At 46.8% G+C, this 27,844-nt stretch overlaps 1 protein-coding gene across 1 annotated transcript; it reads left to right on the forward strand.

Moving 5' to 3' along the window:
* Positions 1 to 2,096: 2,096 nt before the first annotated feature.
* Positions 2,097 to 27,767, forward strand: ASCC2 (activating signal cointegrator 1 complex subunit 2). Its single transcript, XM_082774144.1, has 19 exons — positions 2,097 to 2,202; positions 3,521 to 3,616; positions 4,593 to 4,751; positions 5,071 to 5,241; positions 6,955 to 7,084; positions 8,728 to 8,795; positions 10,051 to 10,161; positions 11,050 to 11,162; positions 13,191 to 13,265; positions 13,829 to 13,936; positions 14,766 to 14,834; positions 15,572 to 15,646; positions 15,967 to 16,153; positions 16,698 to 16,912; positions 18,541 to 18,660; positions 22,012 to 22,236; positions 23,847 to 23,955; positions 24,534 to 24,613; positions 25,133 to 27,767. Exons 2-19 carry the CDS (start codon positions 3,536 to 3,538, stop codon positions 25,299 to 25,301), a joined length of 2,265 nt encoding a protein of 754 aa, XP_082630270.1. The 5' UTR covers positions 2,097 to 2,202; positions 3,521 to 3,535; the 3' UTR covers positions 25,302 to 27,767.
* Positions 27,768 to 27,844: the final 77 nt, after the last annotated feature.

Below are 27,844 nucleotides of genomic sequence, written 5' to 3' on the forward strand. Positions count from 1 at the left end.
CCAATAATTTGGGCAGAGGCTCCAAGAGTTCACAGTGCTTTAGGAAATCAAGCACATAATACACCATCAGGAAGGTAAAAGGACAAAAAATAAATAAAAAATAAAATTTAAAAAAAAAAAAAACACCAAAAAGAGGAATAGTGATTCAAACCAGCCTGATGACAGATTCTAAGCCCACTGAGTCACTTGGTGTCTTTCCAGCAGTGCTTTGGAGGAAGGTTGGCAAAGAAGGGGAAATAAACAGATGCCTTTGCAAACGAATCATGCTTCAATTGCCAAATGTTATCCTCCGCTAAAAAATCAGAGCAAACCTTGAACCTGACGTCATTACTGGAGTTTTGTTCTGATAAGTGCTTCGCACAGCGCGTTGGTGCCAGGGTCCTGTCTCAGGGCCTGACTTGTCTGTGTGATGTCTGAGAAATAAAAATACTAGATAATTCTTTAAAAATTAGCAATTCAAAAGGTATGGCTAAAGATTGGCTAAAATTGCAAGCTCCCCAACAACCTGGTGTGACATTTAAAGTGCAAATCAATAGTACCCTGAGGAATGTGAAACGCAACACAGCCTGTCCGTGCTGCGTTCTAGCTAGAGAGAAAATGCCAGCATGCTAATAAGAAAATACCGAATGTGACAGTCTTGTGAAGGAGAAGCTGGCAGCCAGCTTTCTCTGTGGAGCTGATGGAGGCCCCTTGGGTGTTCTCCCCCTTCCTTCCTGCTGCTGTGTGTGAAATGCAGGAGCAGGGACATCTGTAATGTGATTGCACACTGAGACACCGGCTGTCCGGTGTTTCTGAGGGTGTTGGATTGGGGGACTGGGAGCTGGAACCTCGTTACCATCTGATTCCTAATTAGCCATGTGACAGAGAGCATGATGTGGTCATCTCAAGTCTGTGTGAAGTTTAGGAGGAGGTCCCTGCAGCCGGGGGAGAGACCTGAGACGCCGGAGAGCACCTGTATGGCAGTGAGACTTTAAGTCCCAGACTTCATCTCCCTTTCATCTCAGAGGTGATTAAAGTAGGCTGAGCAACGTCTGATTTCGGAGTTTATAAACTTGACTAATGTAATCTCTTGTTAAGATCAACAGAGCTTGTATTAATTGACAAGAATTAAGCTTGTCCTGCAGCATCAAACTGGTCGCATCCAGTAACCTCCCTCAGCAGCAAAGGGGAAACAAAGCTGAAGAAACAAAAACAAAAACAAAAACAAAAACAAAAACAAAGCTGAAGAAGGAAGCCCTGCACCCAGGGCTCTCCTTTAGCTCTGAAATGACTGAGACCCACCTGGGGATGGGGTGACCTGCTGGCCCAGCTGGTTCCCTTTCGAAGGATTGCACTGTGCTTTTCCTCCCCCTTAAATACAATGCTGTGGGTGCAGGCAAAGTCCCAAATATATATATATATTTTTAATTTGTTTTGATGCTGTTGGCGGGAGGCTGTACCTACAGGTTGCCTGCTGCCCCCTGCATGGCCCTGTGTGGGGACATGGCCCTGTGTGGGGACAGACGTGTGGTTACAGACGTGTCCCTCAGAGGGGCACAGGGAATCCTGGAATCAGAGGGTCTTTAGTGTTGGAAGAGACCTTTGAGATTAGGTTGGATGTTAGGAAGAACTTCTTTACTGAGAGGGTTGTGAGGCATTGCAATGGGCTGCCCAGGGAAGTGGTGGTGTCACCATCCCTGGAGGTCTTTAAAAGACGTTTAGATGTTGAACTCAGTGATATGGTTTAGTGGAGGACTGGTTAGTGTTAGTGTTAGGTCAGAGGTTGGACTCGATGATCTGGAGGTCTCTTCCAACCTAGACAGTTCTGTGACTCTGTCATCTGCTCTTTCTGACAGAAATGCCTCCTCATTTCCAACCTAAACCTCCCCTGGCACAGCTCGAGGCCACCCCCTCTGATCCTATCACTATTTATCGATGAGAAGAGGCCGACCCCATCTCCCATAGGCCCCCCTCAGGCAGCCGCAGAGCGCAGCGACCCCCCTTCCTCTCCCCTCCCCTCCACCCCTCTGACGGCCCGCCCAAGGGGCGAGGGGGCGGGGCCTGAGAGAGGGGGCGTGGCTTTGGGAAGCCCCGCCCCCTACCCCCTAGCCCCACTCCCCACCCCTTCGCCTTGTGGAGGCCTCCCCTCCACGGACTTCCGGCCGCCACCGGAAGAGCCGCGGAGATCCCGGAAGCGCGGCGCCGGCTGCCCGCGGCCGCACGGTGACGGGGCGGGGACCGGGGCCGGGCCCGGGGGCTGGGACCGGGGGTGTCGGGGGGCGCCCCGGGCGGTGGAGCCCAGTGGGTGCCGCTCCGGGGAGCCGCAGGGCCGTGTGTTGGGCTCCCGGGGAGGGCTCCCCGCGCTCGGGGCCTTCCAGGCCGGGCCCGAGCCTCCGTGGGGGCAGCGCGGGACGGGCCCTGAGGTGCCTCAGGGGGGTGGGGGAGGGGCGGGGGGGGTGCGCTCCGTGCTGCCAGCCCTCGCTTCTGCCATTTGGGGTGTTCACCCCAAAATTACACCAGCCGCATAAAGGGTTCTCACTGCTTTTCCAAGCCGTGCCGGTCTCGGGTGTTTTCGTTTCAGTTTTCTCACGAAAACGTCGGGCCCTGAAGTGTGAGGTGGTGTAAATCCGTTCTCTGGGAGTGAAAAAGTTGCTCCAGGCTCAGCGCCGCTCGGTGCAGACACCTCTTGTCCCGGGCTGGGGGAACGGAGCTGAGTGCTCACATCAGGACACTCGTGGTGTGGGATCATGACAGCTGCATAACGTTTTAGTGCCACTTCACAGGCATCACCCTTGTGTGGCACGGAGGAGATGGGAAGCTTTGTTAACCGGCAATTCCCAATTTTTATTATTATCTGAAGCTTTTTAAAAAGGCACACCAGATCTCTTTCCGATAATTAAGCTTCGACTTAGAGACAGTTTCAGAGCACTAATCAAAACACTGATCAAAGCACTTTTGGGGCACTGATCAAAACACTGCCTACAAATGCTGTTGACAGCTGAAAGGTGGATCTCTGAGCACACGCAGGACACTGGCAGGGGAAGGGAGGCTGTGTCTTCTGAGCTCGCGCAATGTCCCTGATGTGGCTGAGTACAGAGGGAATCTGCCACGCAGGAACCAGAACTTTCCTTTTGGTAGGCTGTAGGCAGTTCTGTCTTTTGGTTGCCTCTCCAGTTCGTGAGACAGGCTCCAGGCGTTAAAACAGCCTGCCAGGCAGGCAGTTCAGCACAGCTCTTCAGGAGCGAAGTTTAAAGGTGAAGCTCCCTTAAACCAGCTTGTTGTTGTCCCCGGGGATGCGTGTGGCCTCCCTGCTAGGGATGGAAGCACAGCACCGTGTTACATGTTTCCTCTGAGGCATGTGCAGCTGGCTCCTGGGTGTTCCTTAAAGGTTTGGTATTAGGGTGGTTTGAAAATTGCTCTGTGCGGGCGTATTTCCAGCCGCCGTGTGTGTTACGGGGTGGGGGGGCTGTGACCTCTTTGGTTGACTGAGCTTATAACACGCATCCTGTGCTGCTTTTGTTTTTCTGTTTGCTGTGGTCAGGAGGAAGTCAGCACGATGCCAGCCCTGCCCCTGGATGAACTCCAGCTGACAGAAAAGGATCCCAAGACGGGGAAGCTGAGAACGTTACCGGCACTGGTGAGCTGTGTTTTTCCTGAAAGCCAAACAAGGCCTTGAACAAATGGCTGTCATATATTGAGACCTCAGTAAAACTGGTCTTTGGCCTGGGTTATGGGGAAATTTGGACAGCTTTCCAGTTCAAGACACTGTTTTACTACGTTCAGGTAGTGAGTTTTCATTTAACCACCATCTAAACAAAAATTCTCAGCTGTGTTCAACATCGGCAATAAATGGTGTTGTCCTCAAACTCCTCATCCTTTCAAGGGGCAGCCTGGTGAGCACTGGAAGCTGCTGCAGAGGAGAGAACGCTCTGGGAGCTTTTGCAGGCTGCGTGCAGCGTAGCTCAGAGCCAGGAGAACTCTGTGCTTACCGAGTTCTCCCGCCCTCTGGCTTTGGGTTGGAACCGCAGGGTGGAACTGGAAGTCTCTGCCTCATGCTTGTGCCCAGCACGAGAGTGGCCTGCCCGTGCTGTTAAGTAGGAACATCCAAAATCATGCACAAAATGACATCCACAGCTGGCCTTTTCTTCCAGAAATGTGGAGGAAGTTTCCCTCAGGAAGGGGAAGAGGAAGTTTCTTCTTTGTATACAGTGGTCATATTGGGGTGACTTTGTGGAACATCGTGCGAGAAGTAGCTTGGAGGAAACAGAGAGGGGACAGACAGCATTTCAAAGGCATGACATTAAGCTGCTGCTGTTTATTTTGGAGGTGTGGGAGGGCTGCTTTGCAAGGTTTTCAGTTAATAGAGTGCAAGGAGCATCATCTGCTGAATTGCAGAGGTCTGAAAGCATCGCCGAAAAGGAAGGACACAAAGCTGCTGATCTGCTGTCTTTAAAAATCAGAAAATTGCAAGTTGTCAGAGAACTGAGTGACAAATTATATCCAAGTGGGGCTTTTGTGGCAGTTTCCAAAAACTCAGCGAGCAGCGCAGATGGTAACTGGGCATTCCCGTCGCTCGTTCCGTGGTTTTAATACCGTGTTTTGGCTTTCTGCAGCACCCAGAAATAAAAGCAGATCGGTCTTTTGTGCTATACAGACCGCCACCTGTTGTCAGAGATCCTGCCTTAGTGGAAGAATTCCTGGAGCGAGCGAAATTCATTGCAGATGACCTGGACTGGCTCCTGGCTTTGCCTCATGATAAATTTTGGTGCCAGGTAATAATTGTTCGTGGATGCTGGAGGAAAAGTGTGAATGGTCTAGGGCTGGCAAAAGGCACGGATTTTAAATCATCTTCATAAAGACTTTTGTATCCTCGGTATGTCCTTTATCAAGCATTTTAGTTACTGCACCTTAGGTTGCAGATAAAGTAGCATTTCCCTGCAGGTTCTTCACTGTTGATTTGAAGAGTTTGATTGTGTTTCATGGGTGGGTGAATCTGAAGTGTTTTGGCTTCTCGGTTTAACTGGGCTGCCCGTGAGTGCAACCTCTGACTGTGCCGTTCCCTCCTTTCCCCCCCGCCTTCTGCTGTGCAAGGTGATATTTGATGAGACACTTCAGAAGTGTCTGGATTCCTACCTGAGCCATGCTCCTCGCAAGTTTGATGTGTTGTTGGATTGCCATCCAGAGGTGAACAACATGCAGAAACGCCTCCATCGGAGCGTCTTCCTGACTTTCCTGAGAATGTCCACTCACAAGGAGTCCAAGGTAAACGTTTCCTTGCCTGACAGGCACTCCAGGCTGTGTAGCTTAGGAAAAAAGGCAACTGGAGAAATTAATTGTGATTCTTATTTGCATGTCCTAGCTGCATTCCTCTCCCTGTCTATTTTTATCAGCCTGCTGCTCTGTGTGGAGGTGATAACCACTCAGAGCTGAGGCATCTGAACTATGTGATGATTTCTTAGGAAGGAGATCCAGGCAAACAACTCTCTAATAGCAGGTTAGCGCCCTGTGGTGCTGTGATACGTTGGGGTGAGAGAAGAAAGAGCAAGCTGGCCTTTGTGGCTGCATGGCATACAGGCTTTGCAGGCTGCCGGTGGCTGAGTATTCACTGCCTTGGTTCCCCTGTGCCGTGCAGTGTCACGTCATCTGTGCTAACGCTCGGCTCTGCTTCAACTTTCTCCGTGTTTTGGACGCACACAGAAATTGCTCCAAATTACTGTTTTCTTGGCATCATAATGGGGAGGCGTACTCATCCCTAATTGTGTGAGTGCGGCTCCCATGAGCGGCCGTGGAATTTTCACAAGCCTTTGGGCAGGATGAGGCACCTTGTGTTGTGGCAATTACTCCCTTGATATCTTCCTTGGCTCACTTGGTGTTGCTTGGCGGTGCGGTGATTCGTGTGATTATCGCCATGGTGACATTGGGACACGGAGGAAAGGGTTTGGGGTGGGAGTCGGAGCAGGGAGGGAGCAGGTGAAAGGAATGCTGGAGCCTGCAGCTGGCACCGCCTCAGCAAAAATACTCGACACCTCTATGGTGTCTTTCATTCCGGGATCTGATTAAATCTTACCACCCCAATGAGGCAGACAAGCATCTGAAACCATTTCATAGCTGAGTAGTTTGAAGAGAATGAATGGTCTGTTGTCATGCAGGCAGTCTGCAGCAGTTCTAGAAACTGAACCTAGCCAGCATAAAGCCCAGGCCTTCTGCTCTGGCAGGGAAAATGTGCACGCTGCCTTTCTCTGTGATGGAAAACGTTTGCCATCCCAGGCAAATCTGTCTTCTGAAAATCACTGACTCCAAAATTGCGTTTTAGCTCGCTTGCTTTCCAGTGTCACAGACAATGGAATTTTTGTCATCTAGAATTTGAAAAGAAATTCCTTGAGTGCGGTGAGTCTTGTATTGGACACAGATTTTAGCAGTCAGGTTACAGAGCTGCAGTTCCTAAGTTTCCTTCCTACTTCTTGTCACTGGTGCAGTCATCTTTGTTGCCTCGGTTCTTCTTTTCCAGGATACCAATAACCTCAGGCTGGGATTTCACGTGGATTTTTTCAGTGTCCATGCCAGTTAAGCTCTTCCCATGCCTGGCTACTTATTCCTACTCCTGAGCAGAGCCTTTTTTGTGTCAGCCCATCTGTTTATTTGGCCATGTAGTGAGATAAGACTGAGAACTGAACCAACCATAAACCAATTGCCTTTTGTTTTAATTTCTAGGTCGATTGCTTCAGTTCAGGGCACAGCTTAGCTGTGTAAGCAGAGGTGCAAGGCCAGCGGCATGGTGTGGTGGCAGTGACAGGCAGCTGGGAATGTGGGGATAGAAAGGTCTGCAGAAACTGGTGCAAACAGAGTTGCTGCCTCCAGTGAAGCAGAGCCTTCAATGCACATCTTAGAGATGTTTTAACAAGAGCTACGGTGTTATAATGACATTTGTAAAGTAACATATAGAGTATCCTTTATGTGACTTTTTTTTCTTTGTAGGATCACTTCATCACTCCCTCAGTCTTTGGAGAAATTATTTACAACAACTTCCTGTTCGACATCCCTAAGATTCTGGATCTCTGCGTGCTCTTTGGAAAGGGAAATGGTCCCCTGCTCCAGAAGATGATCGGTTAGTTGAAACCAAGGAATGGCTCGTTGCGTTTAGGCTTTTGCTTGCCTAGAATGGCAGGCAACAAATGAGGTTTTATACTAATGTCACTGCTCTGAAAACAACTAGAATACATAGTTGTTCTTAGCCGCAGCGTGAGGGGACTGTGAATACTCTGCAAAATCTGATAGTGTGGCTGTGCAGCTTACTGGTGGATGAAGTGGGAGAACTTGAAATTTCAATGCAGGCATTGATTTATGTAGTGCTTTCAAACTGCAAAGCACTTCAGAGCATTGCTTAAGCTGTGCTTATCCTGAGATATCTCAGCATCTGTAGAGTCACCCACAGCAGCAAGTGCATATTAAGCAACAGCTCAGCCTTGGACGCTAGAATCTGGTAAAGAAGAGAGTGCGTGTTGGTTTAGCTTCTGGGTTTGTCCCATGCTCTCTTCCCAAGAGAGCTACTTGTGATCTTTAACATCCACCTGAGCAACAGGTGGAAGCGTACCTAACCTTGGATTAAGTGAGTCTTTGTTCCTAAATGCTAGCCCAATTTGCCTGCTGTTCATGCCATGAAATATTTTCCTTTCTTTGGTGGCTATTTCTGTCTTGTTTCCAAGTAAACTAGCACGAGAAGCACTAGAGATCATGTGACACAGCCAAATTTCCAGACCAGAAAAGCTTAGAAGCTTAGAGTTTTTGAATCCCTTTGTCCTTTTTCACTAATTTTCACTCTAAATTTAGCTGTCAAGCCTCAGAGGTGGGAAGGAAGCATGACAAGATAGATAGTTCTCTTTCAGATGTGCAATATAAATTATCTGGGTATTAAAATATCCTTCAGAAGACTCAAGTGTGTGAAACCTCATTTGAATTTTACGTACCCTCTGGGGTGCGACGCAGTAATGCTGCATGTTAAGTGACCAATGATTTGTTCACCTGATTATTTGCTTTATATTGGCAAGAGTAATGGCGTGAGCAGTTCTGCAGTGCAATTCATAACTTGATAAACTTTAGGTTCTTCTCCAGGAATAAATTTTTTTGAAATCTGTCTCATAACTCTTACCGTGCTCTGTCCTTGCTGGAGAACTCTGTTAATTTTCGTAGTCTGAACAGTAATTCACAGGAAAAGAGGCAGCCTCTGTACTTCCTTGGTCAGGATTTATGGTGTGCCATTACTCAGTCGGGTATTTTGTAAAGGTAATGAAGTCCTGGTAATATAATAGCAGGTATTACTAAAGCCTCATTACCCTTAAGAAATATTCTACAGAACATTTTCCAGTGTATGCTGAACTGTTATCAGTAATTAAAAGTCAACTCCATTTGTTAAACAAAGGAGCTAGGAATGTTTAACGATAGTATTTGCATTATTCATCGATTCCGCCTGAGGCGTGAATCTTCTGACATCTCCTTTGCTCTGCTCTGCTGCGCATATTTTTGTTAGCAGCCCTCCAGTCTCACTGAGGAGCTGACGGGACAGCTTTGTAGGAGCGGGCGCTGTGCATGAGACGAGAAGTGAATCTCTGCCCAAGTCCTAAATGGGAGTTAGCCACATCTGGATGGGACGAGGGGTGTCAGTAGTAAAAGTCTGTCTTCTGGTGTAAATTTGCTTGTTGGCATGACTCTCTGAACTAATGGGAAGTCATCTCCTTCACCCTCTCTTCTCAGAAAATATCTTCACTCAGCAGCCAAGTTACTTCGGTGACCTAGATGAAACCCTGCCCACTATTCTCCAGGTACTGCTTCTTTGCTCAGCCCAGGGCTGAGCACAGTGGCATAGTTTTGGGGACGGGGGGAAGGGAGTGAATGTGGTCACAAGCAAGCAGAATGTATTTGTTCTAGCTCTCATTTGTATTTGTTATCTCATTTATGCTCAAGTGCTTCAAATAATATTTGAACCTTTACTGGAAACCATAACTTGATCACTAATTCCTGTTACCCTCCTTCAGCTCCAGGCCTTCTCTTGGCAGTTAATCTCAAGGAATTTTTGTTAGGCTTTTCAAACAGTAAATAACTGATCTTCCTGTCTCCCCCGAATGGGGAAGCATTAAAACTTAAAATAACACAGTGAGAGGTAGCTAAGGTTTGACATAGAGTTAGCATTAATGCTGTGAGTTCCTAGGAGCAAACAAAAATCTCTTGGAAGGGATTGCCTTACAAAAGTGCGTCTCAGATGTGTGGATGTGACAGCTCAAAGGTGTGCCGTTACTAATCCATTAAACTGCTGATGTGCTTGCACTCCTTAATGAAAGGAGTTGATACCTGTGCGGGTTTTAGGAGAGTATGTGCCCAGTGGAATTGTAGTATTAACCCCAAGTATGTAATTCAAGTACTTTTAGCCACCCTTTCACTTCTGGGAGGAGGCTTTGACAAGTCTCCAAAGGTACCAATGAAGAAGAGTTCACTGAATCACAGAATGGTTGAGATTGGAAGAGTTGCTTTTAAATTGGTCCTACACCAGAGATTGTTAGAAATCCTGAACCTAATTCCGTCAGCTTTCTCACAGAGTCTTCATTTATAAACGAGAGCCACAAAATCTGTCCTGCTAACCTCAGAGGAGAGAGCAGGAATGCCTCTGACACTAGCTCAGGAGCAGGAGGTGGTGGTAGCTTCCAAGTTGTCCCACTGCTCCCTTGCAAGACGGGCTAGTCCCGTTCCGGGTGACTTCACAGTGTTGGTCTTAGCAGACCTTGCTGGTTGATTTTTCTCACATAGCTGAGGATTTGGGTTAGCTACAGTCCCTGTCTCAGCACCACCAACATGTAGAGCTGCAGTTGAATTGCTTGCAACTCCCGTGGAATTTCAGAAGTGGTGTGGCCCCTCCTGCTGCAGCCTGCAAGAATCTGTTGCAGCTTTCGTTATACACAGCTCTGTGCTGTGTGGAAAGTCACATATTGTATAGATGATGGCAGAAGTGGTGGTTAATAAGGTAAGGCATGTCCCACTGCTTTCCCCAGTCCTTTTTAACACCTTTCTGCTCTCTTGTTCTAGGTGTTCAACAACATTTTGCATAAGTGTGGCTTGCAATGTGAAGGAGCCTCTGCTGAGCCCCAGAAATTGGAAGAAAGAGTAAATGTGACTCCCGGGAACATGCCCCTCCAGGTGAACTGTTGCTCTGTGCCCTTTACTGTTTGTGGTCCTGCAGACTGAACAGTCTGTGAAGCACTGAGACCACAGAGGGTCATTCTGTTCCCATGTAGCTCGTACAGCATGTCAGTGTGTCATTGTTTCTCTGCTTGTCATATGACTTGATGAGAAAGCCTTTCCACCATGAGTTTGTTGCTTTGATCATGCGTTTCAAGCATATCCATCGTATCATGAGTTCTTTTTAAATGTGGCTTTTTTTTTTTTTCACTTAACCAGCTTATAAGCAGTGTAACAGCATCTGACAAATCTCTAAGTGATCCTGGTAGGGATCAGAATTGGTCTTTTCTTCAGAAATGTTTGTTTAGCAACAGTATACCTTAACTCTAGTTAATTAATAGTGTTGTGTTTTGTTTTTTTTTTTTGTGTACTGGGTGCTGACACAGGTCATATGGTCTGTAATGTGGGGGTTGTTACAGCTATCCTAGGAACACATCTTGCACTGAATTGGACCACTGAAATCACCTCTTGTGTTCCTGTAATATTGCTTTGCGGTGTTTTCAGCTAGATGGGGAAAAATAATGCATGTGGAGGATATATAAAGGGCAAAGCCACTGTCCAGAACAGGAAGTGACGAGGATTCGTGTGATTTAACAGAATCTTTAATAAGAGTGAGCAGTCAGGATTGCACTGTAGATCTTTAAAGGACAGAAGTTGTAGTAGAGGTGTTGTCTCTGTGCCTACAGACCCAATAACAAAGTGCTTATGGTTGATAGCAGGCTCTCTTCCTGCAATCAAGAAAAAGACTTGGTCTGAGCATGATGTGTCCCGGTTGGAATGGGTTATACTGTGTTTTTAGGAAGCCTTGTGTGCTTTTTCTCTCTATAATTGTTCTTTCTCTCTCAGGAGCTGAAGGATATTGTGCTGTACTTGTGTGACACTTGCACAACACTCTGGGCGTTTCTTGATGTCTTCCCGTTGGCTTGCCAGACCTTTCAAAAACACGAGTTTTGCTACAGGTACATCTTGGGCTGCAGACAGAGCTTATTTTGGTGAAGTAAAAATACTGAATGTGCAGCAGTATCCTGTCCCAGTGCCTTTATTGACAAGAGTGTACAGATTAAATGCAACTAAAGACTGCTAGGTTCAGACCTGTGGGAATACACAGGCTCTAGGTAGATAACACAAAATATTATAGGGGTGCCTAGAATTTCTGTTAAATGTTCACCTTCATCGTATCCATGAGTGATCCTAGGGTCAGGCAACCATGACAATTTCAAAACTCAGGGTGCCTTTGAAAGGAAAGGATAGGGGGGGGAGACAAGCAGAAAAGCTCTGCGTATGAAAATGGTTTCCTGCCATAGGACCTGAAACATGGGAAGTAGAAAGGCTTTTGGAGTAACAACAGTCCATCCAGGTCTGAAAAGAAACTTTTTTTTGTTGTTGTTATGCCTAAGTTTTATGCTAGAGAATATCACTGAGCTTTGGCAAAAGCTGAGTGCCTTGGAGAGGGTGACGAGCCAGCACTGTCACAGCTGGGCTGACAGCTAATTCCCTGCCCAGCTCTGGTTTGCAGCGACGGTGAGTCAGGATGGTCACAAGGACCAGACAGCAGAGTGTTCCCACAGAGGCTGCGAGTCCTTGAGTGACACTTTCCCAGCTTGCTCCGGGTGTTTTAAGTCCCCCGATCACCTGGTGGATTCCCATCACTTTGTTTAGGACCAACTGAAATGCTAATTTATTCCACTTAATTCCCTTGTTTTGCTTACTTGTGTGAACGAACACTTTTTCTTTTTACTTTTGCTTCCAATCCTGTTGCAAACCTCTGAAGTCTTGCAGCTGTCAGTGGTTTATGGACCGCAGGTTGAGTAATGCTGCTCCAGGGTGTGTAGGCTTCTATCCTCTGATGTTGTTGTCGAGTCAGTTATTGAAAGGAGAGCAGATTGGTGGGCTGTTGGTGGCTGAGTTGGCAAGCAGTGCTGCTTCCACGCTTGGTTACTCAGAGGAGGAAAGCCTTTTGCTTTTTATTCCGCTGTTGATGTCAGAGATGTGCTAAAATACTCTTGATCTCTGCAGTGGGACAGCAGCAACATTTTCATTACTTCTCAATATGGACTAGTCACCAGGTCTTTGGAGTATGGGGAGGGGAAACTGATCTGCGTGTCATATGTTTGGAGCCAGTCTGGGCCTGAATTGTTGGCACGTGCTAATTTATCTCCATAACTAAAAGTATCAACCAGCTTCTGCTGCATTTGCCTCAAGGATATTCATTTAATGTGTTTGGCACCTAATATGAAACGTGGATGTAATGTTCCCATGGAGGCCCTGCTCATCTGCTCAGCAGGCTTGGCTTTTGCGCAAAATGCTGTAAACCTTTTATTTTGTAACACCCAGCCACTCAGGAAGCAGCACTGGTTATTATTCTGTGAGGACACGCTTCTCCACATCTCTTGATGCTCTGTCCCTGAAGAAAAGGGTCTGGGTGGGCTGCCTGACACAAACCATGAAACCAGACCAGATAAACCTTTGTTTCCTCTCTGTCCATCCTACTGAAACATCCTCTTAAGCTTTCTGCATGTTGGATACCTTCATCTGAATGCTCACTCACAGCAGAGACAAATAGCAAGACCAATAAAACTTTGTTGGAAATCGCACCCTGTTTCATAACCAGTTTTTAGGTAGGGCCACAAGAATATTGGGGTGGGAGGGGTTGTCTTGGGACAGACTCAGCTCTTTGCAGACTGTGAATTTGTGCTTGAGATTTTTCTCAGCTGAGCAGATTGGTTTTTCTATTTAGTAGCAGGATGCTTTTCAAATGCGTTTCTTTGCCTTTATTTTTAAAGATACGTTGATCGTTTCCTCAGGCTGCTGCTCTTTGTCTATTGTGTATTTGCTTACTTGTGTTTCAGGAAACAAATGGCGAAATGGGTAATGCCAATGAGGGCTGCTAGTGAGGAGTGAAATTAAGCGTTTGATTTGTTTTTTAGTGTTGCAAATGATTTTGGAAACCTCAGCTGATAGTTACGTTTTGTTGCCTCTTTCTACAGATTAGCATCGTTTTATGAATTGGCAATTCCTGAGCTGGAGTCTGCAATTAAGAAGAGGCATTATGAGGATAACAGGTGAAAATGTCTGCGAAGACTTGCCTTTTCTTTTCAGTAAGACTCTCTCAGGGCTTAGTTAAAAATATACTTCATGCTGCTTTGCCCACCTCTGCAAAGTCTTCCTCTCTCTCTCTTTTTTTTTTTATGCTGCTTCAAAGAGCTCTGAAGAGGCAGCTCTTCTAATTCCAAATTTTCCTGGGCAGTGGGGTGACTAATGATTCTTTCACTGCTGTCTAAGAAGAAACTTGATGGGAGATGCATCCGAGTTGTAACAAAGTGTGAAAATGGGAATGATATCTCTTTGTGTAGACTGGTCTCATTGCATTTCAAAGCACAGGCTGTGCTGATACAGTTGATATATCATGAGCCTGGCTGTCAGGACAATTGGCGATTGAGACCAACTTTATTTAGAGCATGGATTTTTTGTAGTGAGTATGGAATGACTCTAATCTCTGGTCCTTGCAGCAAATAAATGATTCAGCTAATGAAATCCCTCCTCTAGAGGGATAACTCTGGAGGAAGGTTAAAGATTCGGATTTCTTGTGCTGACACCAACAATGTGTTCTTTACTCTCTCTGAAGTGTTTTTGCTGATTTGTGGAGGAGAATTTCACATTCCAGAAAGAAAGTGATGGAAGCTTTTCACATCCTCATAAACCAAGTGTGTCTGCAGCCCATCTTAGAAAGCAGGTATTGGTGTTTGGGCTTCGTAGTACTAGCCATCTACTTGATTTTTTTCCTATTTTGCAAATAGTTAACTAATAAGTACTTCCTAGCTATAGCTGTGTGAGTAATTTCAAAATGAAGGCAAGTGTAACTACCCTTATTTTATAAATGAAAGAACTGAAATGACCCAAAACCATGCTGCAAATTTTGGGAGGGGACCAAGAACGTGGATCTTGATCGCAAGCCCAGTGCTCTACTGGGGAGATCTCTTTGCTTGTGCTCTTTACAGGTTTCATAGATTGCTGGCCTCCGTGGCTCCCATTCTGCTTTTTCTTACTAGTTAATACTGACCCAATGCAAAGGGCGTTCTGTCCTGCTGCGAGGCTTGATGCATCAGCAGCAATGGAAGGTTTAGGCTTTATAACAGAAAGGTTGCAGCAGGAGCTTGCTTGGCATCTGTTCCTGCGTAGCGAGCACATATTTCCTGGGAGGTTCACTGGTGTAATCCCAAGACATATAATACAGTGCAATTGCAAAAGTGCTACACACCCTTTTCTGCTTATTGCAGGTCTGAGGCATCAAACAATGATTTGTGAAGTCTGTCGAGCCTTGTAATTGTAACTGTGATAATGCTTTAGATGTAACTGGCCGAAATGTTTGCTGAAGCCATAAAAGAAGCTTGTTTCTAATTGACCCTTTGCATCAATGAAAGCCAAGAAGTGAACTGAAATCTCTTTTAAAATGGGATTTTGCCTTGATGTATGAGCATTCCTAGTTTGAGCAGAATGTGGAGATTGTGCAATGTGGTAGGCTTACCGCTGAGTTTTTCACTCTGTGCCATTGTTTCATGCAGCTGTGAGAATATTCAGCCTTTTATTGAAGAATTTCTACAGATCTTCACGTCAGTGCTTCAGGAAAGGAGGTGAGTCTGGCTTAAAAAAAGGCCCAAGGGGAGGGTCAGTTTGCCTTCTTCTTCCATTCTTTACACCAGAATTGCCCAAGACATTATTATGAGGGGTTACGATGCATTTGGGAGTTAGAAATCACTCTAACTAGCTGGGAGAGCTGCTGGGAGAGGATTTCCGACTGCGGTACAGACTTTATTGTAAAGACAAGGAGGATGTTGTGTGACGCTGAAGAATGTTATTCTTCACTCTCTTTAATCCTGACTTTCAAAGTGGAGGATAGCAATTTAGTCATTAGCTACCTTGACAAGCTAGGCTGTTATTACTAATCTGTGCTTTTCAGCTGGGGTGATCAGACCAGAAAGTTATTAACTGCTAATGCTGAAGGTGCAAAGTAAATGGCAGAACAGGGAATTTGATCTTGTCCTCCTGGCACTGCTGTCATTCTGCTCACGTTCAAATCATAAACCGTATTTTCTCTATAATGCAGCACTGGCTCATGGCTCTGAGCATCGGAAGGAGTGTTACAGCTGGCTCTGATGGGTTACTGGGAAGTGTTGCTGCAGTGTAGTGGGAACAAAACCAGACAGGGCAGCACGTGCTGGAATTCCCTAGCGGGTGGGAGGCTGTACACGTTCTTGCTACCTGAGCAGTGAGGAGGCCAGAGTGGCATAGCAGGGATGCCAGGATGTGGCAGGTCTGCAGTTAATTAATTCTTTAGTTCAGCTGATTAAACTTGCCTCTGCATGTTTAGATTTCTTCGTGACTATGATGAGCTGTTTCCCGTTGAAGATGATGTCAGTCTGCTTCAGCAGGCATCCTCCACGCTGTATCCTTTGCTCTCACCATGTTTTGCAAACCTGGACACTCTTAGATTCTTCCATGGCAGTGGCATTTCCGCTATTGCTGCCTCTGGTTAAGCTGAATGACCAGCAACAAAGGATTGAAAAACCTTCTCTTAAAAAAAGAGAGGGAAGAATCACAGTATCACAGAATGGTGGATGTTGGAAGGGACCTCTGGAGGTCACCAGGTTCAACTCCACGTAGGCACGGGCTTGGGAGTTACTGAAAAATGCATAGCTACTTCAAGGTGAGGTCTGAATATGAGCATCTAGAACGTGAGAAACTTCCTTAATGCTGTCCTCTTAGAGATGAAACCAGGACAGCCTATATCCTCCAAGCAGTGGAAAGTGCTTGGGAAGGTGTGGACAGGAAAAAAGCACAAGTCACTAAGGATCCAACATCACCAGCAGCATCTAATGGAGCATCAGCAGTGGTGGAGAGCACTGCTGAGGACAGAGAAAAGCTTGGGGCTGCGTATGCCTCAGAGGATGAGGTGGGTAGAGCACCTCTCTGTCCTCACTTTGTCTGTGAAGAGAGGATTGGTTTGCTCAGCTTTTGGGGTTGCATGGAATCTAATCCTATTTCTTACCTTTGCTAAATTTTGGGGCAGACCAAGTACAACTACACCTGAATCCTGCCTTTATCTTTAAATTTCTTTGAAATCCCATTGGCCTGGGTTTCCTGTTGCTGTGTGTTTTTTTTTTTTTTTTTTTTTTGTCAAATACCACGTTTCATCATTGCAGATCTTATGCACATTTTTAAAATGCGTATTTTGTATGTTATCCGAGGAAAGGATTTACCAGAGTGTTCTTGCTGACTCAGGGACAGACAGAAGTGGTCGTGTGCCCAACTCCATCATAGACTTTGTATAGTATTAGCAACTTAGCTGCTTTCTCTTCTTTTGACTTCAGTCTTTGAATTCTTTGTTTAAATCCTGATAACCAAGACTGCTCCTCTCTCTTTTTTAACGTGTGCCTACCTTGCCCCAGCTGCTGCTGCTTTCCAGTAATGCCACCTATTCTGTTTGGTTTATGTAGTGTGCCGGTGCAGCTGCTGCCCCCGTTACCAAGGTGTCAGGGGTGGAACTGGACTCCCTGATCTCTCAAGTGAAAGACCTGCTGCCAGACCTTGGTGAGGGCTTCATCCTGGCCTGCCTGGAAGAGTATGGTTACAATGCAGAGCAGGTGATCAACAACATACTTGAAGATAAGCTGGTGCCATCTTTGGAGAAGTTGGACCGAACGATGCGAAGGTGTGGGACAGGACTTTGGTGCTGTTTTAGTGCCTTTTGATTTTACGCTGTGGTTATTATTTAATAGCCTTCCTTTTGAAGGTTAGAGACCTGTAGCAGAAAAGTTCTAAGGAGTTGTATTTTCTTGGGGTAGGTAGCAGCAGAGAGAGCTTTTCCTTGCCACGTGCCATTGACTTCCTACCCTTGTGTCCTTACACAAGATGGGAACATTCACTGTTCAGCATTTCAGTACAGCAGATGCTGGGTCATGTTTTATGGTGGGAGATGAAAATACTTGTCCATTAAACTCTCAAATATTAAAATTCCATTCTAGGGACATTGGCTTAGCCTGGGCTGAGCAGTAGTATGCTGTTGTCTCCAAAAGTTATTTTGCTGTAGAGGACAAGGTTATAGGTGTTCAGGTGCTAGTACTCCTGCAGAAAAGGGCATGTTCAAAGGAACTAACAGAGGTCTGCAGGGCAAAACAGTGGTTGAAAGGCTACTGCTCTGTGGATGAGGCTAAACCAGGGAGATTGTCAAAGGGTAGATAAAAATGGATCTCAATTGCCATTTCCAAACTTGCCAGGCTTTTGCTTGCTTCTCTGGGTTGTACATGAGATTGTAGGGTTTGTAACTGGCAGTGGAATTGAGTTGTTTTAGTTGTCTGCAGCTGCTAGCATGTGTTTGTGCTGCAACAGCAGTTTCTGACTAAGTGTCAGGATGTGAATGTGCTGTTTGCTCGCATTTCATGGAGGAATAGGCAGACTGCCTCATTGTTGCATTAAAAAAGGAAAGCGTCTTTATCAAAAAAGTGACGTAAAAAAATCTGAGTTCTGCAACAATCTTCATGCTCTTAGAGTTGGATCTGCTGACTCTGGCACAAATGACATGGGGTGGGTTTTTGGAAGGTTCTTTTTTTTTCTGCTAGTACTGCAAAGCTTGCAGTTACAGAAGATATAGCTGGATGTTTTTTCTTGCCTTCTGCATTTTGAAACAAAACTGTCAGTTCCGTAGCAAATGTACAGTTCTGATCACTGCTGATTTTGGAAGTGAACACAGCAGCATTTTGGGATGCCCAGCTGAGCTAGCAGCACCAACACAATGAATGTAAAGACAATGGTTTTTTGACTTACAAACTGAACAAACGTAACCTGGAACTCTGAGACAAAATTAAAACAGAGCCACAGAGAGATAAATATCCCAAATTCAGCAGCAGGAAACTATTGCGATGTTTGCCACTGTGTAATTCATCATATTTAGCGTTTGACTTTACTGAATCGCTGTTTTGAGACCAGTCTTGTAGGTAATCCATGCTCTTGAACAGTTCAACTTATCCTTTAATGAGCAAAATAATTTCCTTTTTGCTTTCTGTAAATTGCTTTTGGTTTCCCCACAAAGGTAACTTTCAAAAACGGTGGCTTTTATCCGAAACCAGTGCCATGTAGTGGTTGTGCACATACCATACTGCAGCAGTGAAACGAAGGGATTACAGTCTGTGTCCCAGTCAGCCAGCAGCACAGTGAGGATCATGGCATGCAGTGGATGCCTGTGAGAATGATAGAGGATAAATCAAGGTCTTAGGAAGGAGAGGAGTTGGTTTTCCTCGTCTTCACCTCTGTTTGTACTCTCTCTTTTAATTTATTTTACAGACAGCCAAAGCCAGACCCTACACCTCTACTCAGTTCCCGCCATAATGTTTTCCAGAACGATGAGTTTGATATTTCCAGTAGGGATTCAGTGGACGTTTCTCGGATACAAAAAGGCAAGCGGTGAGTACTGTGCATTTTTAATTAACCCCGTCTGTCAGGAGGAATGAACCTACAGATTTGTTTCTGCAGGAAGTTGTTGGCAGGGCTAAGGCTTATCAAAAATGTTTCCCACTTCTTTGCTCTTTTTCTCTGGGAAAGTAAAATTGAATACTACCAGGGGTTGATTTCAGTTCAGTGTTTTTCCTAATTGCCTTTCCTCTGTACGCTGCTGGCAATTGCTCTGCCAAGCTCATTTGTAATGTTGTGTTCTTTTTGTCTTAATGTTAAACCTGCACTGAAGAACAAACCTGAAAAGCAACCATCTCTACTAGCCTGAGGTTGTGACTCAGAGATAACACAACGGTTTGTTTTAGATACAAGTGAAGTTCCAATATCCATCCACTTCCAAATCTGATAACGCTGGGGGGTTAGACTCCCTTTGTTCCTGCTGCTCTAAGCCCCGCAGAGAGGCATTTACCTCACTTTTTGCCTGGTTTGGCATTTTGTTCTGTGCCACACTCCCTGCCGATTTCCTCTTGGCTCCTGCTAGTGTCAGCCGTATCTCAATAATACGCTTGATTTGTTTCAGATTCTTTTTGAACTCTTTTTCCTCTAATCAGTTAAATATGATCTTTATGTTGGTATGTATGAACAAGGAATCTAAATAAGAGTGGCTGCAGGCTGAGCCGCGTGACCCTGGGAGCTCCCATTTAATGTTTTGGTTACAAAGCTCTATCAAATATCAGGAGAAAACCGCTTTTGTCCCAAAGTCCAGTCAAACAGTTCTTCAGCAGCAGTGCTACAGTGACTAGGCAAGGAAACATTTTTTTCCTCTGAACAAGGTAAAGACTTCAGAAATGCCCATAGCTCAGAATTCCCAGGCACAATATTGTCTTTCCCTCCGCATTGTGTTGGCCAGCTCGGAGTGCAGGCAGACACCTCGTCTGTAGGAGTGTCGTGCACTGGTGTGCTTGGGCTTTTATTCCATGTGTGTGGCTGCCGAGAGCACTCCCTGGGTCAGGTTCAGCACCGTGCACCCTGTCTGTGGAATAACCCAGCGGGGAGCTCCCTCTGCAGATCACTCGCAGAGCTTCCTAAGTTGTAAGTCATCCCTCAGCTGGGTCGTGGGACCCTGTTCCCATGGCACTGCCCTCTGGCTGCTGCCAAGGAGGCCGTGTCTTCTCTCCAGGGGTAACACTACCCCTTGAGAAAGCTGACATCTCTTCTGCCATACTGTTACGTGACCTCTTACTGCTGCTGTTCCTGGCATCGCCTGGCATCCCTCAGGCAATGTCTTCATTTCAAAGCCATTCTTAAACAGAGAGAACTCTGCACAGGACTCCAGACTCCTCATTATTTATGCTTCGAATGGTTCTTAAAACCTGAAGGTAACTAGCTGAGATCAGCAATGTGTGCCCTACACCTAAAGCTGACTGTATCTTTCTAAATCAAAGAGTAAGCTCTGGTACCTTGCTCACTGGGATTTAACATTCAAAACTCCATAAATACGAGGAGTGTGTCCTTTCAGCACTGAAAGTGCAACTTTTTCAGTAGTCGTCTTTGTTCTACAAGCAAGAAACCCAGGGGTCTGGGTAATAGAGTTTTCCCAACCCAGTTTGAGACCTGCGCACAACTCTGATTGTATTTATCTATCCGTATTGTTCTCCTTAAAACCCTTTCCTCTCCAAATTCTGCTTCTGTTCAGAGTGCCACTGCTGCTACGCATGGTGTTGCAACAATGCTTAAAGAGCCAGAGCAGGATGGGCCCCGTTGCGCTAGCTGCTGTGTGGATAAGTGTGAGCAGTTTGGGGCAGGGACTGTTAATAAAGGAGAAAGCCACACCAGGATGAGGAGAAGAACAGGCATGAGGAAATGAATGTAATAGTGTCTACGTGATGCTTTGCTGATCTGGAGGGGTGATCACGGCTGTTTCTGTATGTCCAGCTGTAATCACCAGGTGAATCTGTCTCTTGAAGTCAGAGCATGTCTCGAACACCAGAAAAAAATTTCCCACTGTTTTTCCTGGAATTGCTGCCTGAACCATTTCATTGCAGCTTTGCTGCAGTCATCAGACCAGCTCAGCAGGAAACAATTATTGAATGTTTAGTTCGGTCTCATGCTGAATACCAACACGAGATGTTATCCCCGCCTAGGTATGTGTGAACTAACCACATGCTCTGTAGGGCATTTTGCAGTTAAATTTCAGGCATTTAACAATGAGTCATGGAAGAGAAGGGAGGCAATATATCTATAACGTTACTATATCTTGAGGTTCTTCAGAAAAATCAGGCTTCTTGGATCACTTCCCCAGTTCTTGCTAGAATATCACACAGGTCTACCCATTCTTGATTCACAAAAGGTTTGCTTTGGAAAGATTCTTTCTTTGGTAATATCCAGATGCCAAATAGATCACTGATGCATGTTCCTCCTAAACTTTGGGGGCTGCAAACTGTCCTGTGAATACTTGAACGTGGATTTCCTATTGCTTTGCTATAATTGTGTGCATGGTTGGTCTGAAAAACAGGACTTCAAAGAGCTTCCTTGTGCAGCTTGAGACGTAGCATCTCAGTGGCTGTTCTTCAATATTTCTGCCAAAACTTCTGTTTCTTGGTCTTTAATTCTTTAAAATGACTACTGCTTATTTGCCTTCTAAACGTTCAAAAAATTGTACATGCAGTGCCTTGATATGTTAGATCAGCAGCACAGATCCAGTGTTTTGTTTTTCTCTTAGTTGTGCTAATCCTTACTTGCTGCACAGGTATTTTTGGGGGGGTCTTCCCATCTACGTTCATATTTTGCAACTCATATTTTGTAAGCTGAGGTTCTAGGCTATGGGAACAGGTATGGCCTTGCAGCCCTGGTCTGCAGTGTGTAGCTAGGCATGCTGCTGCAGTGAGACAGTACTGCAGCGTGGTGTTAGAGGGCACTCTGGGCCTCGCGGGGCTGTGTCCTAACCCTAACAGTCTGCCATTCAAGATTCCTGTGAATTTTGAATGGCAGACTGTTCCCGTTATTTACGTCTTGGCCAAAATTCAGCTCGAGTATAATTGCACTTGGCTTTCTGTTAAACCTTCCTTTCTGTCCCAGCTGACAGTGGCAGTCTCCAATTCCTGTTCTTATCTACTGTGCAATCCTGCTGGGCTTCTGTTTAAAAATGACTTTGTTCCAAGCCAGGAGTGGCTGACTTTAGAAGCCCAACCATTCCCGGTACAAATCAGAGAGGGAATAGAAAGGCTGAAGTGGTGCTTGTGAAGTTCGGGATGGGTCTCGTATTGCTTCAGCTTCTACTTAATAGCAGGAGAAAAAGTAACTTACAGAGATCTTGACGCTGCCTTTTTGTCTGCCCCTTCCTTTCCACGCTGTGGAGTGCAGCAGGGAGAAGGAGACGACCAGGAGTTTGCTGAACGACAAGCGCCTGATCGCTGAGCAGAAGGAGCGCTACAGCCAGTACAGCGTGGTCGTGGAAGAGGTTCCTGTGCAGCCAGGGGAAGCTCAGCTCTACAGGGAGGACTATGAGGACGAGTACGATGACACTTACGATGGAAACCAAGTGGGGGCGAATGATGCTGACTCGGATGATGAACTGATCAGCAGGAGGTAGGTGCTGGGGCTTCAGTGTGTGCAAAATAAATGGGAATTTCCTTTTTTTGTTGCTGGTGCTTTCTCTGTCATGTGTAGGGATATTGGGTGTCTCCTTCTCCCCTGTTGGTAGGGAGCTGTTCTGTGGCGTGCACGCAGGAAGTCACCAAGCTCCCACATCCTGTGTCTGCAGGATTTGGCCATCACCTCTGCTCTGCATCCAGATCTAAGAGGGGACTTTGACATTGTGTTGGAACCTGCACTCAGCAGTGCTTCTGTTTATAGGATAACTGCCCTGCAGCAGGGGGGAAATGGGCTCTCTGGGATGATGACTGAGTGTAGCTGGGCAGTGTAAAGTAAAATGGCTGGTTAGCAAAGCAAAAGCTTGAAATTTCGGAAATGGTACAAGTGGAGTTTTACTCTGTGCCAGTCCCCTCTGGCTTCTCATGCTGCCTCCTGGAATTCAGCCTGCGACAGACTGCACAGCTCTCTGCACAGCGCCTGGCAGCTGGAGGCAATCAGCTTTTAGTGAGCAAAGGGTTAGTTTGGCATGGGTCTTATAGAATATTTGTTTTAGAAATACGAGCTAGAGGTAGAAAAGACGTTTTACAAGCTGGTTTAACGTTTCTGAAGGTGACCTTTTGAATTTTGGTGTGTTATGAGTATGTCTCTATTTCCAGCCTAAAACCAAAATGCATCTGGCAGGCGATTTGGTTCCTTTTGCTTTTTTTTTTTTTCTCCTAAAGCAGGTTGAAACCAATTCACATCCTTTTTGTGGTTTGCCTTTAACGGTGTGGTCCTCAAGTTTTCTCCTGTCTTTCAGGTGCTCAGTGCTCTCTGCTTCTAGAGAGGCAGCAGGAACAATTATTGGATGTTATTGCTGAAAATTAGAGCTATAGGTTTGAAGGAACAGAGACTCATTTAGTTCTACGTTTATTTCTTGGCAGTGGAATGGTGGATTTGAATCCCAATAGAATTTAAATAAATAAAAATAAAGCCACACACATCAAAGAAGAGCTATAGGCACGTGCTGGATTTCCACTCACCCCCCTGCAGGCCCTTTGTGCTGCTTTGCATGTTCAGGGTGATTCATAAAGCCTGATGGATCTCTCCAAGCATTTCCCCCTGTGTGAAACTGGGGCACAGCAGTGGAACTGGGGCTCTGGATAACCACCAGCCAGCCCTAGTGGTTTCAGAGCACAAAGCTTTCTGAGCATTAACGTGTTTCTGGCTGTTTGAGCTTGAGGTGTGAGGGTTTGCCTTGCTACAATAGATGCTCCCTAAACGGTGAGCTAAAGCAAAGTACAAGTCCACTGCTCCTTACTAATGCCTGGTGGGGTGCCTGGTGCCCCTTCTCCCAAAGGAAGCAGTCATTTCCCTGGAGAAATTCCTTGTAAGGTTTCAGGATTTATTTAAAAAAAAATAAATATTTTGTGTGTGTTAATTGCCCATAGTAAATATTAGCTACTGAATCTTTTTTTCTCCAGAAAAAGAGGCAAGTCCATGAAACTTGTGTATCGTGTTTTTGAAAGCAATGCTGTGAAATGGAAAGGGCGTGCTGTGCTGTTCAGCAAAACACTCGTGGCTGTGCTCTCTTCATTGTTTGCTGTTTGTGTCTTAATTCTCAGGCCATTCACAACTCCTCAAGTCTTGAGACCAAAAGGACAGGAGGAAGGACAGGAAGATGAGGAAGAGGATGAAGAGGAAGAGGAAGAAGCTGAAAAGGAAAGACCAAAGGTGACATTTAGCTTGCTGTTGGAATTGCATTAAGGTTCATCGTACGTCTTACCAGCTTCACCTGTTAATGCTTGCCAGAGATGATGGGAATTGATTTCCTCTTTCAGAGAGGGAATCTTTTAATGTTAGCACGGAGACTGAGCTGCTTTCCAGAGAGGCTACTTCTGTGGTGTGCTGGACTGTGAAATGTCCCCTGAGTACAGCTATCTACAGCTTCCTAGGCTAGCCTTACTGGAGTGATGACACTTACTCCGTGGAGAGGTTTAATCTCCTTTATTCTGTAGACAGACGATGCCAGCAGAATGGTGTCAGGGTCACTGAGGCTCTGTTGTCGTGGATATCCTGGAGATGGGGGTGTTAGTGGTGTTGCTGGCAGAGGTAGGATGTGGGAAGAAGTCTGAGGTTTTCTGCCAGGTTTTGTGTTTAGTGTCACTGACAGCAGCCCTGTGGGTTCTGCCATATAATGAATAATGAATTCCCTGTTCCGTGGTCTGACAGAACTGCTCCTGCTCTCGCTCTGAGAGTGATGCTGGTGAGTTTACCCCAGCACTGACCTCTTTCCTTCCTCCCCACGGTAGGACCACTTCGTGCAGGACCCAGCCGTGCTGCGGGAGAGAGCTGAAGCCAGGCGGTTGGCTTTTCTTGCCAGGAAGGGGGGGTAAGTCAACATCTCCCTCTGGGGGGTGTGAAACCACAGCTCTGCTGGCGTTAGTGAATATCTTGCTGCTGACTTGAGTGGTTGAGGAGCCGTACCTGTTCCTTAGCATTCCTGTCTTCAGGGTCACCACCATGCTGGTGGTAACGTCCTTGCCCAGCTTTTACTTCCCTGCTGGTTGTGCTATCTCATCAAATGGGGTGGCACATCCCTTAAACGTAATTGGCATAACCCCGTGCAAGATTGGATCTTGGAAAGCACGGCTTCCCGGAGCCTGAACAGCTCCCGCAGGGATTTCAGGGCAGTGTAATCACTGACAACCTCAGAGCATAAAAGGGTGGAGTCACTGCGTGGCTGACGCTGAGACTCGGCCACTGCAGAAACCCTGCAGAGCTGAGGTGAGCCACGGCTCGGGGGCTGACGGCGCAGCTCCTCGCTCCCAGGTCTGTTCTTAAATGGTGCATTTCATTCTTTATGTATGCAGTGTGCTTGTTGTGACGTCCTTCTCCCCGTGCACTGCAGGCACAAGCACGACAGCTCTGCTGTTGTCGGGAACGTGAAGGGGCACGGGCAGAACCGGGAAACGGTGCAGGAACGAAGGAAGAAGGAAGCAAATAAAAGCACAAGAGCTAATCACAATCGGCGAGTCATGGCTGACAGAAAGCGGAATAAAGGCATGATTCCTTCCTGAAGGACTTCCCCAGGTGTTGCATCATCCCCAGTCCTCTGGTTTGGAGGCAGTTGTGCTCCGTTCCCCTGGCCCTCCCTTAGCTCAGGGGACTGGATGTCGTGGTCCAATACCTGGCACTTCAGCTCGATGCGGAATTGCACACCCCGTGGGAGGGCTGCACGTCTTGGAGAGGAGCTGCCCACCCCCAGGCACACCCTGTGGCTGATTTCTGGTCTGTGGAGGGGGGTGCGTGACAGCGGGCTGCACCCTGCTGCGTGGGGCAGGCTGCACCAGCCGCCGTTGGTTTCCTTTTGTACTATTTATAATTCGCAGAGGTTTATTTTCATACTGGCTCCTCCCGCCCTCGCTGCAACCCGAGGGGGCTTCCAGGCCACGTGGCTGGCTGCCCAAAGGGCAGCTCTGTGGTTTGTGGCAAGGCTTCCCCGGAGCAGCCCGTACAGCTCCCCTGAAATGCCTTATCCTGCAGTAAAGCATGAAGGCTGGCAGGAAAGCGCTCGGGCTCTTGCCGTTGCTGACACCCGGGAGTTCAGGTGAATAAGGCTCTCTCATAAATTCCTGTCCCTCGAGTGAGGTGTGTGAAAACAGAACACGCAAATAAATGATTTAAATCTCGTAGTTGGTGTTTTAGGCTCTCACGAACTGTATCGGTCCTTAAGGAACGTCGCTACTGCGCTGCCTCTGCGGGCGGTGGAATTCACTTGCGGCTTCGTGTTGGTTCAGTTAAATGAGCTCTGGCCGCTGAGACTCGAGGTGCTTGAAAATCAGGATCACGGCATCCTGTGTCAGCTACCAGCAGCGTGGAAATGGGAGTTGAAGATAGCAGGGTCAGAGTCCCCGGGGAGCTGCCTCCTGATAACTGCTTGTCACGCTCCGTGGAGCAGAACTGCCCCGCTCGACTGTTTGCTGTTTGGAAGGCTGGGAGCCGTTAGTAAATAGTGCTTTCTAGTTGCTGAAAGGGCTTTCCCTGAGGACTCTCTTTTGTGATGGAGTTGCCCCCTGCGCAGGGAGACCGGCAAGTCCCTCAGTTGGCTCTGTAACCTCTCGGTAAGGTGCTCAGATGCCGAGGCATTGGCTGCTACACTGCCTAGGCAAGCCTGGAATCCCAGCAGCTAGTGGAAAGCTGCTCCAATCGCTCTTGTCACAGAGCATGTGTCTTTTTGAAGCATGCTCATCTCGTGGAGACAAACTTCCAGATAAACCATTTTATTTTTGCTTGGTTAGTGTGATCCAGAAACCCCCTCCCCACCACCGTGCTGTGTTTTTTCTGGTGATGAAGCTGCCTGTGGTCATCCACGGGCTGAATAAACTACCCCAGGGCTGTGTGGTGTTACAGCTCCTGGTCCAGGGTCACTCCAGTGCTGTCCTCCTCCTTCCCAGCACCGCAGTAGCATTGGAGGCACCTAGGTTGGTTGCTGCCTCGTTTTACGCAGAGGGTGTGGGGACTCCAGGGCTGGACGGTTCCCTGCTGCTGCCCAACAGGGTTGTGCCAGGCTGTTCCAGAAGTGTAGCAATGGCTGTCACCATTATGCAAATCGGGTGAAGTCCTAAATGCTGCGGGGACGAGGTTTTCCTCTGCGCATCAGCACTGCCCCAACCTCAGATCAACAAGGCGCGGGAGAAAGTGGATTTCTGAGAAGCTGCTGAATGTAATTCCCTGTCAAGGGAAATTACCTGCTGGGATAACTAACTCTCTTTTCTTTTATAGCTACTGTTCTCCGGACTAATAGCTTCATTTATTCCTTGCCAGTCTGGTACGATGCAGTTTTCCCCTTCCTAATACTGCATTCAGCCTTGGTGCTGGCTTCTAAGAAGCTGCAAATCTCTATCACCTGCTCAGCATAGCGTGAAGCCATCAGCGCTGCAGACAGGCCTCGTAGTAAAGCAGCACTCCGTTATGGGCTGAAATTACCCCAGGAAAGCTTAAACAGCTCCTCTTAAGCAGCTCTATAAAAGCACAGCTGGGCCGCTGAAAGCTGGAGTTGTTCTTTGCTCAAAATCAAGCACAATGTTTTAAAGTCCTCTTTAACGTTCTTGGAGCAAATGTTTTACTCCTGTCTGGCACGTATTTACAAACACAATAAAGCTTCTTGCATTAGCGCTGGCTGTAATCCGTTCTGTCTCATCCACTGCTGAAAGTGCTACTTATTAGGGAAAATATAGGAAATTAGGGAAAATGTAGGAAGGAGGGAGAGGCGTGGGCTCCGTGTCCTGCAGCAGCAGGCTCAGGATGAGAGGTGCCCACCCTCGAGTCCTCACAGATGTTTCACTGCCCTTTCACTGCTGTGAAATGATGGAGGGCCATGAACCAGCACAGCCCTGCGTGAAAAAAAGTAAATGAGTGGTTTGAAAGCCCCTGATTTAAGCCCCTGTTCTTTGAACAAGGCTGGAAGAAAGCAGACAACTCTCATGGGCTGAAGCCCAGGTTGTTGTGACAGGCCCGAGCTGTGTAAGTGCTTTCAGTGTGCTGAGAACAGCTTGCTTAGGGACCGGCACCTGGGGCTGTGTTTAAGCATTCTTCATCTCCTAGGTAGAGACTTACAGGC

Source organism: Aythya marila, assembly GCF_965140915.1.
Source record: "Aythya marila genome assembly, chromosome: 17".
Taxonomy (NCBI): domain Eukaryota; kingdom Metazoa; phylum Chordata; class Aves; order Anseriformes; family Anatidae; genus Aythya; species Aythya marila.